Source organism: Hemitrygon akajei, chromosome 32 (assembly GCF_048418815.1).
Source record: "Hemitrygon akajei chromosome 32, sHemAka1.3, whole genome shotgun sequence".
In the NCBI taxonomy this organism is placed as follows: domain Eukaryota; kingdom Metazoa; phylum Chordata; class Chondrichthyes; order Myliobatiformes; family Dasyatidae; genus Hemitrygon; species Hemitrygon akajei.
This window is the reverse complement of record NC_133155.1, coordinates 32,353,770-32,371,177: the sequence shown is the minus strand read 5'-3', so window position 1 is coordinate 32,371,177 and position 17,408 is coordinate 32,353,770. Positions and strand designations below refer to the sequence as shown.

At 39.8% G+C, this 17,408-nt stretch overlaps 1 protein-coding gene across 2 annotated transcripts in view; it reads right to left on the bottom strand.

Moving 5' to 3' along the window:
- Positions 1-3,122: 3,122 nt before the first annotated feature.
- Positions 3,123-17,408, bottom strand: part of oscp1b (organic solute carrier partner 1b) — a 62,389-nt gene continuing 48,103 nt past the window's right edge. For both annotated transcript variants that reach the window (XM_073034602.1, XM_073034603.1), the window contains 6 exons: positions 14,186-14,289; positions 9,044-9,172; positions 8,211-8,280; positions 5,511-5,650; positions 4,875-4,935; positions 3,123-4,122 (listed from right to left, as the gene is read on the bottom strand). In XM_073034602.1, the coding sequence (XP_072890703.1) occupies positions 4,003-4,122; positions 4,875-4,935; positions 5,511-5,650; positions 8,211-8,280; positions 9,044-9,172; positions 14,186-14,289 (624 nt within the window). In that variant the 3' untranslated portion in view covers positions 3,123-4,002. The remainder of the gene's footprint in view (positions 4,123-4,874; positions 4,936-5,510; positions 5,651-8,210; positions 8,281-9,043; positions 9,173-14,185; positions 14,290-17,408) is intronic.

Sequence of the window (17,408 nt, the reverse complement as noted above, 5' to 3'; positions counted from 1 at the left end):
CTGAATGTCCTGCTTATCATTCATATCATCCACTGCCTTCATAATCATGCCTCTTAAACTGCCTGTTCCAGACATCAGCAATACCTACCTTTCATGTTCCAATTTCCCTCCTGACCAGGGAGGGGGTCATCAGTGACCAGGATCTCAATGGGATTAGCCATGCACACTATCAGAGTTTGGCTTTACTACTACTAGGGATTCACCTCCTGATAAAGCTTATCCATTAACTACAAGGTACAAGGGCATGCTGGAACTCATAGCGACGTAGCCTGTTTGCACACTGTATTACACCCACCACACCCATACACACTTGGCAGAAACCCATCTGTGCCCAAGTGATTAAATATTCATTTAGAAACTTGTAAAACAGCCCATAACCTTGCTCCAACCACTCTCTCAGGCAGTGCATTTCAGATACTTCCCACTCTCTGGGTGAAAAGGAACCACTCTTATCTCTTCCCTCATATACTACATCTTTGTCCTCTCAAATACAGAAAAAGTTTCTGCAGTCCACCCTATCATACAATTTCCAATTACAACCCCTCTTAACCTCCTCCTCTCCTGGGTGAACAGACTTAATTTCTCCAATCTCTCTTCATTACTGAATTGTTCCATTTCAGACAACATCCTTTGCACCTTCTCTATCACCATCACATCCTTCCTTTAGTGTAGTGACCAGAACAGGCAGTACTCCAGTAAAAGGCCTAAGCTAGGTTTTATAAAGCTGGAGCAAAATATCCTTGGTTTTGTATTCATTGCCCTGTCTACTGAAGGCTAGTTTCTCATAAGCTCTGCTAACCACATTATCTGCTTGTGTTGCTATCTTAAAGTTCCTTTTGTTCATTTCTGCTCCCCAAGACCGTACCATTCATGGTTTATGTCCTAGGCACATTAGCACCGCCAGCTTACATTTACCTGGATAGAACACCATCTGCTACTCCTCAGCCCATTTCATTATCACCCTGTAACCTATGACTACCCTCCATACTCTCCCATGACTCCACCAACCTTGTGTATCCAGCAGACTTAATCATCATGCCTTCTACATCAACATCCATTCCCATATGTTACAAACAGCAAGAGATCTCAGCAGTAATTCCTGAGGAATGCCACAAGTAACAAGCATCCAATCACTAAAACAATTCAATACCACTTGTCTCCTGTTACTGAGGTAATTTATATCTATTTTGCCAATAGCCCTAACCTTTTGAGCCAGTTTCTGAAGCAGGACATTGTCAAAGGCCTTATTGAAGTCCATCTACTATTTTGCCTTCAAAGTTCGTTTATTATCAAAATTATTATCAAAACAGGTATACGTTATACATCCTCAAGATTCACCTCTTAACAGGTAGCCACAGAACAAAGGCACCCCAATAAAACTATATATTTCTTTAAAAGACCATCTAACATCCATGTGCAGAGAATAAAACCACATCATGCCCATAAAAAAGATTAAAATAAAACAGTAGACTGTCAAGCACCCAATACGCAATGGAAAAAAATCATGCAAACAGCAACCGCAAGCAAATAGTGTTTCTGAAGTCCGCAATAAGAGTTCCATAGTTCAGTGCAGAGTTGAGTAAGTGTCGCTGAACAATGATCTGAACCAGCCCATACCTCGCTGTGGGTCTCAACATCCTGACATTTTCAATCTGGCCCGGTGCTTAACTCTCTATTCGATCAATGGGTAATGCTGTTTTGAGCAGTGATCTAAACTGGCCCAACCCTTGACACCCTGACCTCTTCAGTCTGACCCAGCATTTAAATTTCCATCCCAACAATGGGTTCTACCGCTTGGATACGTCGGGCTTCACCGCCTCAATTCGGCCTGTAAATCTCTGTCTTAACATTGTGTTCAGGCCTGTCGATAAGCTCTGTGGCATTTTCTGATACACTTGGTTATCTTTTAAGAAAACGCAGTCAGATTGGTCAGACAGGATTTGCCACTGAGAAAGTCCTGTTGGCCGTCTGATTAGACCCTGTCATTCCAAATGATCATTAATCCTGTCCCCCATTATTTTCTCTATTATCTTCTCTTCACTTGCATTGATGAGTAAAGCTCCAACACTCAAGGTTCTCCAACTCAAAGTTCAGGACAAAGTATCAAACTTGCTTTGCTAGCATCTCTCAAATCAATGATCTCACCAAGGTCAAGGACCTCAGATACTGTACATAGAGATATCTCTATACCATTTCCTGCAGATTGCACCCAAAGTCACACATCTTGATATGGAAATATATTGGAGATCCTTCATCATCATTCAGAAGTCCATAACCGGGATCTCCTTACCCAACATCACTGTATGACCACCTTCACCCAAAGGACTGTAGTGGTTCAGAAGCTGGAAGACCACTACCTCTTCAAAGGGGAGATTATGAACAACAGGAGCTGGTCTGGCCAGTGGCGGCCAGATTCTAAAATAATTAGTTAAAATCATCTTGAAAATCAATATACCTCAGAACAGTTTCTGAGGTTGACCAGAGTCTGTGAAGATGGAAACATTTTCACATTGAAGACCCTTTCTCTAACAATCAAAATTGGGTAAATATTTAAGATTGAAGATTGGATAAGTTTAAAGATTCTGAGGAAGTGGTAAGTGGAGACTCTTTAATTCTCTATCTCATCTTAATCTTGGTCTCGTTTCCATGAAGCAATAGCCCTAAATCAACAGCAAGTTCAACAACTCCAGATAATGTTTAATTTTAATTGAGATTTCCACCATTCATTCCCTATTGCTCCGGTAATTTTGTTTAATTATTCCACTTTTACATCTCCTGGAGCAGACTCTTTCTTTTCATTTGAAATCCTTCTTTCATCTTTAACTACCATATCTTCTGTTTTGAAAACAGAAAATGCAATTCATACTCAGCAATTCAGGCAGCAGCTGTAGAGAGAAACATTTGCTGCTTGACCAGTTGAATATTTCCTGCATCTTCTATATTCATTTCAAGATTTTTAGCGTTATAGGTTTGAAAGGACAAAAAAAAATTGAAAAGCAAACCATCACAGACCTTGCCCTTCACACTTTCCTCCCATCCTTCCTTTATTTCTTGGCATTCTGTGTTCTGATTGACAAAAAATGCTCAAGACACAGCGTTACATAAATAAAGCTTTCACTCAGTTTGCATGTAATTATTTAATAAAGTTGTTATTGTTTAAAGCAATCTTAAAAACATTTAATATTAATAACTGGGATTCAGAAATTAAAGATGCAGAGTCAGAAATCTCTGCCTTTGAACATTTTGAATAGAATCAATGTTTTACAAATCAGAGTTGTTCAAGAAAAATGCTAGTATTTTCATATAATCACTTGTACATTTTCACAGTTTGACCCAGTGATCTCTCTGCCCCACACAAAGACCCCACAGTCAGAAACAATTTCAGTGTATTATGGTTCTATTGCATGAAATACTGTGATGCTAGTACCACACACACCCTGATGCCAAGCTGATCACACTATAACCAACAGTGACTGGTTTCAATGGCATGACATACCGGCCAGCCATCCATCCCTCTCAGTTCTAATGCTGCTCCAGCCATTCCCCCCAAAATGGATACTTAATCCACCACAGGACCAGTCATGAGTGAGTGCAACTTGAATTGCACAGCTGTGGACTCTAGAACAAACACCGATGTCTCTTGTGAAATTTGAAACTAAGTCAAATCATTTATCTCCACCTTGCCACTTCACTTTGTGAACCTTTCCCCATTGCTTTACCATCCTCAGTCCAGGTTCCGAGGGTCAAAGACATTGGCGAGTATGATTACAGTCAGGCTCATTAATATTTACTATATACACAGTGAATGTAAGTAGATGAAACTGTCCAAAGGTGCACAAAACTGTACAGAACAGATACAGATTCATCTCTTGATACAGAAATCAAGTGAGCCATTAATAAAAATAATATTCTGTCTTAAAAGCCAATGAGCCAGAGCTGGATGTTGTGCTGATGAGAAGTCACAGGGAAGAGCCTGCAATGTTATAGATGCTCATTAGGAGGTCACAAGTTGTCCATCATAGCCAGAAGGTCATCTCCTTTGCTGCAGCTCTGTCTGGGCTGCTGCTCCTGCTCACAGAACTCGCCCATAATTCGAACCAACTCTTCATGCTGTTGTTGGTCCTGGAAAGAAGAACACACAGCCTAGTCAGCAAGAGAACACACAACCTGATCAGTGGGGGAAATGCGCAGCCTGACCAACGTTTACCCACTCAGCCATTCAGATCTAGATTTTTTTCTTTGTAAAAGGAAATAAACCTAGATCAGTGAAAGACTGAGAGGGTAAATGCATTGCAAACTGTGTAGTATTGTTAGAGAGACTGGGCTCATTGTTAAACGGACTTCTCTCTCTGAATCATCAGGAGGGAAACAGCAAAACACCACCACTGTCAGGATAGAGCACAATTTGGCAGGAGTTTCATACTCATAATTGCCGTTTAGTAACTCCTGTCAGCAAACAGGACAAGACAGTACAGGACTGTATAAGAATATTAGAAACAGTAATCTCCTCAAGCTTGCTGATAAGATCACAGTTACTCTGATCATTAGGTTTAGCTCCACTTTTCTATCCAAGATCCATGGTGTCCATGAGTTTAATCAACTTTGGCCTTGGTTGTGCCCAATGTCTCAACACCCATATTCTGGAAGGAGAGAATTCCAAAGAATCACAACCACCTGAAAGAAGGAATTCCTCCTTAGTATGACAGCCCCTTGTCCCTCCCCCTAATGGACAAATAGGATTATGTGCTGTTTGAATAAGCACTAGTGCCCCTGGGTAAATACATCAATTAGCATATTGGATGAGAAAAGCTAGGAGGATAGCCTCAGAGCCAAGCACAAAACCAATACAATACTGTAAATAACATCTTGCTCACCTTGATAGCCTGTATGTTGACAACTTCAGAAAGTTCTGGAGGCCTTATAGTTGCTGTGTGGCTGTAACACAAAACAGGTCAAAACCGAACTTGCTGAGGCTTCTTTGGAAGAAGTAAACCTTCAGAAATTAAACACATGCAGTGCTTCTGCAGTGTTGCTCTTTCAGGCAACCACTAGGAAATACAAGGTACTATCAGAGAATCATGGGAATTTATGGCATAGTCCACCATGTCCACACCAAACAGAAAAAAAAGAGGTACATAGATGAAAGCCGCCTTCCAGTTTTCAGCAGACAGGTTTGACAACTCCATTACTCCTTCAGGTACCTTAAAACAAGCTTTTATCACTTTCTCAGACAGAGAATTTTTTTCAGATGGAAACTATTCAACTCCCCTCTAATCCTGCTACTTTATCATCATGCTGAAAGCCAACCACACTACTAAAGAGATTATACTGTCCCACTTGCCAGTCTCTTCTCATGCTGTTGATGATGGTTTATGTAATACATGGGCGTGTGTGGTGGATGGACAGATGTATGTTGTCAAGAGTGGATATATGAACAGGTATTTGCCTATGTGATTATGAATCTCACGCCTTTGAAAGAAGCAACCTCGAAGTTGGCACTGTTAACTTACTCTTCCTCCTCGTCTGTGCCAAACAGATTTAGGCGAAATCCTGATTCACTGCCCAAAGGTTTCTTAACATCAAGACCTCCCATTAGCCGTGCGAGAAGATTTAGCTCCTCCTTTGCCAGTGGATTAGGTGCAGCATCCTCCTAGAATGAAGATCCAGCACCAAATGTCAAAAATACAGAGCAAAAGAAGTAAAATGTTAGATAGAGGTCAGCATTGTCCAGAGCTAATCCATGGATGGAAACAAAACACAAAATACTATAAACACTCAGTGGACAGAAAAACTGTTAATGTTTCAGATCAATGTTTTTACTATGAGAATTAGAAATGAAGCAAGGTTAAGTTGCTGAGAAAGTGGGAAACTGGGTGGTGTAGTAGGCACGTAGGATGGAGTACACAAAAGAGAAGACCTCTGATAGGCTGGAAGTAGAGAGAGAGAGATAGTGGCACATGTGGTGACTATGCTGGGGGTGCTCAGCAATAAAGCTTGGGGAATAACAGTCAGGAAGCGGTACAGTATAAAGAGAAAGAGGTGAATGATATAGTAAAGAGGTAGGGACACAGTTTAATAAAGCTGAATGCTGTAAACATGAGATACCAGACTGAATGGCCTGTTATTTAAGCTCATCGAATTCAAATTTGAATGCCAAGGACTGTACTGTGGCAAGTTGAAAGATGTACTTTTTCTGAACTTAAGATACACTTCATTGGAGACAAACACAGAAGTCAGAGTGAGAGTGTGATAGAGAATTAGTGACAGGCAATAAGCAAACTACAAGTACATTTCTCCACCACCAGCTCCCACACCATAATGCAGTTATCAGCTTTCAAAAGCCCTTGTTGCTCTGATCATCCTCTTACATACTACTATATATTTTTATTGACTTATATTTTAGCAAATTTCTTTTCCTCATCCTGTTCTTGTATTTTAAAACCATCTGTTTGTTACTTTGTGGTAATTTATCCTTCCTTTTCCAGTTAGAGTCACAACAATACTGCAGAGGCACAGGCCCTGCAGCTCAACCAATCCATCCACAGTGTCTAATATGTTAATCCCAATTTCCTGTGTTCAGCCCATATCCCTCTAAGCCCATTCCTCCCGTGTACCTATCCAAATGCTTCTTAAATGATATGATTGTACTGCCTCATCAACTTTCACTGCAGTTCATTCCATATACTCTGTGTGAGAAAGTTCCCACCCAGGAGACTTTAAAATCTTTCCTTTCTCACACAAAACCTACGTCCACTACTTTTGGGCTCCCCTATCTTGTGGAAAAACTTCTACTATCCACCTTAACTATACCTCTCATAATTTTAAACACTTGTCATCACTCATTCTCTTACATTCCAGGGAATAAAGACCTAACCTGGCTAACCTCTCCCTATAACTCAGGCCTTCTAGTCCTGGCAAAGTCCCTGTAAATCTTTTCAGCACTCTTTCCAGTTTAACCACACCCCAATAGTACCCCAAGTATGGCATCACTGACGGCTTATACAACTGCAAAATAATGAGCCAAGTCCTGTACTCAATGCCTTGACTGATGAAGGCTAGCATGTTAGATGCCTTTTTCACCACTACAAATGTAAAGGGATAATACAATTGATGACAGGACCCTTCATAATGTTGACATACAGAGGGATCCTGGGTCCAAGTGGCTGCACATGTTGGTGGGATAGTATAGGCTGTGTATAGGAGACCCAGGGGATTCTGTAGATGCTGGGAATTAAGCAACACACAAAGGAGCTGGAGTCAGGCAGCATTTATGGAGGGAAACAAACAAATTGACATTTTGGGCCAAGACCCTTCATTCATTATTTATCAAGGTAATGAATTGAAGAGTCGGGAAGTTATGTTGCAGCTTTATAAAACTTTGGTTAGGCTGCACCTGGAGTACTGCATTCAATTCTAGCTGCCTGATTATATTGTTATGGAGGCTTTGGAGAGGGTACAGAAGAGGATTAAAGAGCATGTGCTACAATGAGGAGTTGGACAAATTTGGATTGTTTTCTCTGAAGTGGCAGAGGCTGAGAGGCAACCTAATAGAAATTTACAGAATATTATGAGGGGTATAAGAGTAGACAGCCAATATATTTTGGGTTGAAGTGCCCAATATCAGAAAGCATCCATTTAAGACTGGGGGAGGGGGGGGGTAAACTCAAAGGAGTTTTTTTTTTAAAACCAGAGTGGTGGGTGCCTGGCATGTACTGCTCGGGGTGATAATGGAGCCCAATGCATTAGGGGCAATTAAGTAGCTCTCAGATAAGTACATGCATTTGCAGAAAATGGAGGGATATCGATTTAGGAAGGCAGAAGGGAATAGCTTTTAATTACTACTTTGATTAGTTTCTTAGTAGCTTCAGCACAACATTGTGGGCTGAGCCATTGCTCCTGATCTGTATTGTTTTATGTTCTGTGTTCTATGTTAGTAAAGAGATTAACAGAGAGTACACAAAACGATTGGTTCTTCCAGGGTACCCCTATACAGCATTGGGGCTACAGACTATCTGCAGGAACAGATTAAAATAATGCTGAGATGAAAAAGTATAAAATGCAAATCAGGAAGTGAACAGAAGATCAGTCAGCATCAGAAAAAGAGAACATTTTGCTCACTATAAAATATATAAAAATACAAAAGGGAAATAAGTAAAAATTGGAAACAACCAATAGAATCAAGAAGCCCAGGCTTGAGAGACACCACTGACCTTTGTACGGACAGCTGAGTTCTTCATTGTCCCCATCATGTGGGTTTCCACGGGCCGAGAAACACTGTACCTATCACAATGTAGACAAGATACAAATATTAATAAATAGACACTTAATGGATCATCAACAATAACAAGTTCTTTTTAGCTCAAATATCTTGAGAAGCATAGTTTTTATGACAGGTAGCAACCATTCAACTCCTTGGGACAATTGGACAAATAACATATCCTGGACCCACTGACTATGAATTGCAGGCAGGACACTGCCGTTTCTGCATGTTTTCTTGAATGAGTAGAAATCAGTAACAAACAGTATAAAATATCAGCATGATCATAGTACAAAGAAGATCTTACAATTAAGCTATGCTGGGGTCTGGCAGCAATTACCACCTCTGTTTTGCCCTTAATAATTAATATTCAAACAGACAACTGTTTCACAATTTCCTAGATTTGCTTCCAAACTCAAACTACTTGCATTGACAGATTTCCTGGAAACATGGTGCAGGGCGTTTCTATGAACATCATTACGTTTTGATGTACAGACCATACCAAGCAGTGTTGAAAGCCATTTATTTAGGAATAAGCTATTTTGTTTATTTACTCTGCTCTCTTCTTAAGGTGTCAAATCACATCCTCAGAGACATTCTAATACTGCAACAGCGCCACATACCTTACAGGAACTCATTAAGTTTGGATCATAGCAAGAATTGACAGGTCATGAGGGGTTTGCATTTCAGCTCTTGGACCACAGCAAGCTAGGGGTCTTTCCCTGATACAATGGACTTCCCCTGAATCTATTTACAATCCGCAGAGAACAGACAGAGCATACTTACATGTTGGTGCCAAGCTTAATGACTCGGTCACCAAAGAGGTTTAGGGATCCTTCTGCCAATGCACTGGTATAATTGCCAAAGGCTGGGAATTTTACTTGCTTCATCTCTTCTCCTTGATGGTTGAACATTCTATGACAAAGTGATACAGACCAAAAGTTAGTATTTTCCTTGCATAAAAATATTGCAATTAAGTTGAATGCTATTTCTAGACATTATAATAGTCATTAGTCTCCATTATTAGAGTTTGATGAATGTTTCTATTTTAATTTGATTACATAGGAGAAGTTTAATATAAACATTGAGCTCATTTAAAATCTGGATTTATGAAATACGATATGTACAGTCAATACATGTTACACATTTAGTTCAAATACAAATCAACTGTGAATGTGGCAAGAAGCCAATTTTTTTTGAAACATCAGTAAAACAGAAAAAAAAATCAGCAAATTATAAAACAAAAGATATTACAATAAATCTGAAATAACAGAAATCTATATGTGTGCAGGTATTTCTTTTTTAGAGGCAGATCTCCTTACTTTGGATACCCAGGAGTTCCTACTATCTTAAATTCAAGTAATTATTGCTGTGAATGTAGGCTAAATCTCAGAAATACTAATAATGTCAAGTTATAACGTTACACATGCCAAAAATGGCAAATAACTCAGGTGCTGGTACCAATCAACAGACAAACTGTAGAGAGTAGTTTATCCCTTTTTATTATATGAACAGGAGAAAATACTCTGCCAGAAATTCTCATATTCCAAATGTAAGAATAAATGAAAAAAATTGAGGCAATTTACTCAGAAGCAATTAGGAGAAATCTAATTAAATACAGAAGAAAGAAAGAAAGAAATGAAGTGTTGATAGGAATAGAAAAGATAGTGAAAGGATTTGGCTCACATGGACCATAAAGTCTGGGACTGTAGTACTGAAAGTCTGGATGCTGAGCTCCAAATACTATGTAATCTTATACTTGTTTTTGCCTCAGACCAGGCTGCCAAGCAACATTATTCAGGATAGATCTGACCAAATCATTACCCTTATAATTTCTAAATTATATGAAGACTTCCTCTTTCAGCACCGTCACCATCACACACTGTTAGATAGGATACGCCACTGTGGGATACAGATAGAACAGTGACTATCACATCACTTTATCCAAGTAAAACGAGTTGTTTCCCCATACATACAAGTAGTTTAACTTTGTATTTTCAGGTTTGTAAAGAATTAGATCAAACCTGCTTTCAAATTCAGGCTATAGGGGTAGAGTTATTGCAACACACACAAAATGCTAGTGGAACGCAGCAGGCCGGGCAGCATCTATAGGGAGAAGCGCTGTCGACGTTTTGGGCCGAGGCCCTTCGTCAGGACTAACTGAAAGGAAAGATAGTAAGAGATTTGAAAGTAGGAGGGGGAGGGGAAAATGCAAAATGATAGGAGAAGACCGGAGGGGGTGGGATGAAGCTGAGAGCCGGAAAGGTGATTGGCAAAAGTGATACAGAGCTAGAGAAGGGAAAGGATCATGGGACGGGAGGCCTTGGGAGAAAGAAAGGGGGAGGGGAGCACCAGAGGGAGATGAAGAACAGGCAGAGTGATGGGCAGAGAGAGAAAAAAAACTAAATATATCAGGGATGGGGTAAGAAAGGGAGGGGCATTAATGGAAGTTAGAGAAGTCAATGTTCATGCCAGCAGGTTGGAGGCTACCCAGCCGGTATATAAAGAGTTGTTCCTCCAACCTGAGTGTGGCTTCATCTTGACAGTAGAGGAAGCCATGGATAGACATATCAGAATGGGAATGGGATGTGGAATTAAAATGTGTGGCCACTGGGAGATCCTGCTTTCTCTGGCGGACAGAGCGTAGGTGTTCAGCGATACGGTCTCCCAGTCTGTGTCGGGTTTCACCAATATATAAAAGACCACACTGGGAGCACCGGACGCAGTATACCACACCAGCCGACTCACAGGTGAAGTGTCGCCTCACCTGGAAGGACTGTCTGGGGCCCTGAATGGTGGTGAGGCAGGAGGTGTAAGGGCAGGTGTAGCACTTGTTCCGCTTGCAAGGATAAGTGCCAGGAGGGAGATTGGTGGGAAGGGATGGGGTGGATGAATGGACAAGGGAGTCGCGTAGGGAGTGATCCTTGCGGAAAGCAGAAGGGGGGGGGGGGGAGGGAAAGATGTGCTTGGTAGTGGGATCCCGTTGGAGATGGCGGAAGTTATGGGGAATTATACGTTGGATCTGGAGGCTGGTGGGGTGGTAGGTGAGGACAAGGGGAACCCTATCCCGAATGGGGTGGTGGGCAGATGGGGTGAGGGCAGATGTGCGGGAAATGGGAGAGATAAAATGGTAGAATTATTTTCATTTTAGTGATATTAAACAGCACAGATTAAATATTAAAACTTCCTTTGCATTGATCCAATACTGCCATGTGAAAGTCTTATTCTAGATTGTATACAAGTAAAAGATTTTCTGCACAGTACTGACACGCACTCCGAAGTACATTCATAGATGCCAAGCTCTGTTTACAAAAGTGAACCTCATCCTAAACTTAGAGCAATGACAAGTTTCCCATTTCCTAAAACAATATATCTCAATATAATATTCAAAAGAGCCAGTTGCTGAAGTTTGGAGAATGGGCACACTCTCAAATGAAAGTTGAATAAGGAAACCCAAATTGATATTCTCTTTTAATAACCATTATTCATGAAGTTTCACAAAGATGATTTGCAAGTATCCTTTCACATGGTACATCAGAACATGAGGGTTCCATCAGAGAAAGGAGATCATCCATGCAACAACCAATGGACATGACAGTACTGAGTTCATTGACCAATGTCTTGTACCACTATAACATTCCAAGATGTCACATTACAGTTACACAAGACAGTAGTTAGACCACACTTGAAGAACTGCATACAGTTTTGGTTAATGGTCAATCACATCTACAGGAAGATTGTGACTAAGTCAGAGAGGGTGCAGTAAAAGATTCACAAGGATATTGCCTGGGCTGGAGGATTTGAGTTAAAGGAGATACTGAATATGTTGGGATTGTTTTCTCTGAGGTTGTGAAGGAGTCCAAGTGGTAACCTTATACATGTAAACAAAATCATGAGGGGCATAAATAAGGTGGATGGTCACAAAATTTTTCCCAGGATAGTGGATTTAAAAAACTAGAGGGCATAGTTTTAAAGTAAGGCGAAAAGTATTTAGAGGTGACCCTAGGGGCAATCTACACAAAGGTTGCTGGCATACAGAGCAAGCTGCAAGAAGAAGTTGTAGTAGCAGGTATAATAATTTCAACATTTAAAAGGCATTTAAACAGGTAAATGAACAGTTTTAGAGGGAAATGGGGCAAATGTGACTGGCTTGAAGAAGCACTTTGGTTGGCATGGTCGATTTGGGTTGAATGGCTCATTTCTCTGCTATGAAAGTAAACAAACCTCATCCAGGAAATTAGCATGGTCTAACACAAGTTCTAGTACAACCAGTTGGTAAAATAATAGTTGATCAGCACTCAACACCTCCTTCTGCAATTGGATAATTGGTTTCCTGCCTAACAGACTGTAATCAGTAAGGATGGGCAGCAACACTTCCACCACGATTATTCTCAAAACTGGTGCCCCACAAGGCTGCGCCCTTAGCCCCCAATTCTAGCCCCTGTAGATTCTGCTCTAACTCCATCTACAATTTTGTAGATGCATTGGAATACAAGAAAGAGTTACAGCATGGCATCATGATAATAACCTTTCTGTCAATGTCAGCAAAACAAAAGAGCTGGCCATTGAATTCAGTAAGTGGGGAAATGGGTTGGAGTATAAATTCCTGATTACATCAACAGTACTGTGATTAAGACTGTTGAGTGCAGGGGTCTTTCACAATCAAAAAAACGCACCAGTGCCTTTGTTTTCGCGGGAGGCTAAAGAAATTTGGCATGTCCACTTTGAATGTCAACTAAGTTTTTAACTGATGTGTCATAGAAAGCATCCTATACGGATGCATCACAGGTTGGTATGGCAACTGCTTTGATTGTCATTGTAGAGTGTTGTGGATACAGTTCACACAATTGGAAACCATTCTCCACACAATGGGGTATCTACATTTCTTGCTGCTTTGGTATTATTAGATGGACTCTTGACCTCACTGTCTACCTCATTATGGCCTTGAACCTTACTGTCTGCCCGCACTGCACTTACTCTGCAGCACTTTATTCTGCACCCAGTTCTCACCTTCCCTTGTGCTACCTCAAGTCATGGTCGTAATGAAATGACCTATACGGATGGCATGCAAAACAAAATTTTTCCCATTGTACCTTGACACATGTAACAATAATGAATCAATTTACCAAGTTTATGAATAGTCCAGGTAACTTCCTCTACCAACTATCATTACCGATATAAATGAGAAGGAATAGGAAGTTAAAAATAATCCGAGAGTGGTATTATTATTACTACTTCACTTGACCCCAAAATAAATCCTTCAAGTGCTGTTCACTACTTCTGAGCTTTCATTTTTAAAAAAAAGTTTCACTCTGCTTATTTAGCAAATCACTGTAGAACTTTTCACAAGTATTTGGAAGTCTAATGCATTTGGGATGCATCATAGCATGCCTAGGATCAGCAATTTACAGAGAGGAGTTGATTTATTTACATGATTACAAACGTTTGTATTTCAATTAAATGAAGATATAGAAGGTTTTTGGTTAATGAGTTCTTGTGAATGGATGCTTTGTGATTTTGTGGCTACCCCACAGAAAGATCATTTGTCATGAAATTGCAAAAGAAAATGCTGGTTGATTGCTTGGCTATATTTTAGAAATGTGCGAGGAACCAAATCACTGATATTTAGAAAACAGCAAGGAATAAGGAAAACATAAAATTAAAGCAAATAATTTTCCTTTTACTGCAGTGAAGATTAAAGGTAAGGTGGCAATAATACGGACAGGAAATCATCAACAGGAAACACGAATGTACATTCAAAACACACAATGCACATCCACCACACACAAAATGTGTTGAGTCCTGATAAAGGATTTTGGTCTGAAACATCAAGTTTATTCCCCTCCTGGGTTGTTCAAGATTTCCAGCATCTGTAGAGTCTCTTGTGTCTAATATACAGACTGTTGTGTGGATTTTAATATGTGTTACCTTATCAGCCCAGGAACCTCTGTTCCCCAAGGTACAGGACCAGAAACAGGCAGCACAAATCGACCATTAGAATTCTGAACTTTATCCTTCAGAAAGATGGAGACCTAATGAGATAAATTAGAGCACATTAAATAATAACTATTTATAACATGTTACAGAATGAAAAAATAATTCTGCCATCATGTAGTACCATCATATATTTTTATTCTGCTTTTCAGATGATGCTGATTTTTTCAGGCACATTGCAACTACTACCTTCAAGTGTCCAATCCCTGTTTAATTACTGTATAAAAAACAAAAAGGAATCAGAAGCTTTTTCAAAAAGAACTATTGATGCTTTAAAAAGTTGGGATTTTAAAAGAGTCAGAGTCATACAGCATGAAAATAATCCTTTTAGCCCAACTTTTCCACACTGAGCAAGTGGTCATAGGCAAGTCCTATTTACCTGCCTTTGATCCCCATTCCTTTTAGGCTTTTCTACCCAAGTTCTTGTCCAAATGTCTTTCAACATTGTACAGAATCCTCTGGCAGCTTGTTCCATTTGCCTACCATTCTCTGTGTGAAAAAATAATTCCCTCAGGTTCCTTTCACATCTCAAATTGATGCCCTCTAGTTTTAGACTCACTATTTTTGGAAAAAGACCGTGACCATGCACGTTATCAACGCCCATTATCCTTTAATAAACTTTTATACGGTCACTCCTCAGCTTCACATTCTCCAAAAAGCCCCAACCTATCCAGTCCCTTTATGATTTGCCAATGACTATGGAATGTTGTTTGTGCTTGATACAGCTGGTGCTGTTATAAGTGTAGAAGGTTATGAAAAATTAAGAGGGGCATTTTGATCACCTAGGTATGTGGGCTGTTGATTGTCAAATGGCTTCCAATTGAGATAAATGTGAGATATTGCATTTTAGGAGATCAAACCAGTGTAGTAATTTCTACAGTGAACAGTAGGGCCCTGAGGAATGTTATAGAACAGAGGGACCTAGGAGTGTATTGCATGGTTCGTTGAAAGTGGCATTTTAAAACTAATCCCTTTTGATTTTAGCATCCGTTCCCTGGAAAAAAGTGCGCGCTTACACCCTGTCTATGCCCCTCAAGATCTTGTACACATTACCGACATTTACAATGGTGATGAAGCCATGTGCCATGCTGGCCTTCAGTCAGGCATTGAGTATTGAAGTTAGAAGATTATATTGCAATTATTTAAGATATTGGTAAGGTCACACTTCTAGAATGGTGTACAGCCTTAGTCAAGAACTTATTAAAATAGAAAGGTGGCAGAAATGATTCACCAGATGTTGCCTGGACTTGGGGCCTTGAGTTACGAGGAGCGGATGCATGGACTACGACTTTATTCCATGGAAAACAGGAGATTGAGAGGTGACTGGTTAGATGTATACAAGATCATGAGGGGCATAGATCAGACAGGACATGCCAAAAATAACAGGGCTTAGGTTTGAGATCAGAGACGAGAGATTTATTAGAATTAATAACATTGACATTAATGACATTAGAATCTGTGTTTGGAACGAGTTGCCAGAAACAGTGGTTGAAGTGAACACATTAGCAACATTTAAAAGCCATTAAGTTAAGTATACAGATAGAAGAGCTTAGAGGGCTATGAGCCAAACATGGGCAGATGTGACTAAGTCACTAGGCAATGCAGTCAACATGGATTTGTTTGACCAAAGGTCAATGCTGTACAACTCTATGAATCTTTCATTTTGGGATCCATATCTCAGCAATGGATCACCAAAATGTGTTTTACTATGGATTCACTGGTATTCTTCAGAAAGGAGATGAATGAGTTCCTGAGTCTTAAGGATATATTAAGTTTCATCATTGTTTTTAGTTACTATTCATTCCTAAAATTTGCTCAATTGTTCCAAGGGATTGGGAAGATTCAAAGTGGTCAGCCCAAAAGGAAATTTCTAGAAATGTTTCCTAAATTAGTTGTAACATACTTTTTATCTTTCCCCAACTCAAATACAAAAGGTAAGTTTCACTAATTTTTCACATTTGGCCAAAATTTAAACTAAATCCAATATCCCTTTATGGTATTGCTCTCTTACAATTGTATACATCTGGACCTGAGACAAAGGGACAAATATGAGCGATTTTTAAGACTTGAGTTAAGTAGAATCAGTAAGTGATAATCAGTGGATAAGGTGTACTTCTATGATACAATACAAGAAATTACTAAATAAAATTAGAGCAATTAGGATTAGGGATAACATACTCGTATAGCTTGAGGATTACTTCATAAACTGAGAAGGGAAAAAAGGAAAGAATGGGTCATTTTCAGGTTGGGTACTGTCAGGAGGTGTAATCTTCATCAATGTTTCAGATATCCTGTCAAGTGTAAAATCTCTAAGTTTGTTGATAATGCAAAACTGGGAGATAGTCTCATTTATAAGAAGTGAAGGCTTTAAGTAACAACGTGATAATATGATAATGAAATACAATATAGCAAAGATGGAAATTATGTACTCCAGGGGGTGTGGAGGGGAGCAAGGGGAGAAAGCAGAAAACTATGATACTGTTAAAATGGTGTCCAGTGCATTGTAGTAAACAAACTGCTGAAAACTAACACACGGGTACAGAGAAGAATTAGAATAGTAAATAACGGTATTCAGACTTCTATTGCAAGACATGTTGCTGCAATTATATAATGGCCCCGGTGAGACTGCATTGGATTACTGTGTACAGGTCTGGAATTCCTCTTCAAGGAAGGACATACTAGTGAATAGTTAATGAATGGGGGCAGGGGTGGAAGGTGGGGAATGGGGGAAGTATTTCAATAGATTGCTTCTTTGTATTTTGGAGTCGGAGGCCAGTGGTGATTGGATTGTCATTGCCAACACTGTCCCAAGTTTATAAGAATGAGAGGAGGACTTATCAAAATGCTTAAGGATTTGGCTTAGTGGATGTAGGGATGATGTTATCCTAGCTGGCGGGTCACAATAGAATCTTGGCCACAGAATAAATTTCTTCACCCAGGAGGCAGAAACCCTTTTTGGGCCTCAAACTGTGAAGTTTAATCACTAAGTATCTTCAAGACACATTGATAGATGTTTGGATATTAAAGAATACAAAGTTAGTACAGGACAGTGGCATTGAGGTAACAGATCAGCAGTTAACTTACCAAAGACAGAAATTGGTGTAAGAGGCTGATTAGATTATTCTCCACTCATTTCTTATGTTCATCCAGTTAAATA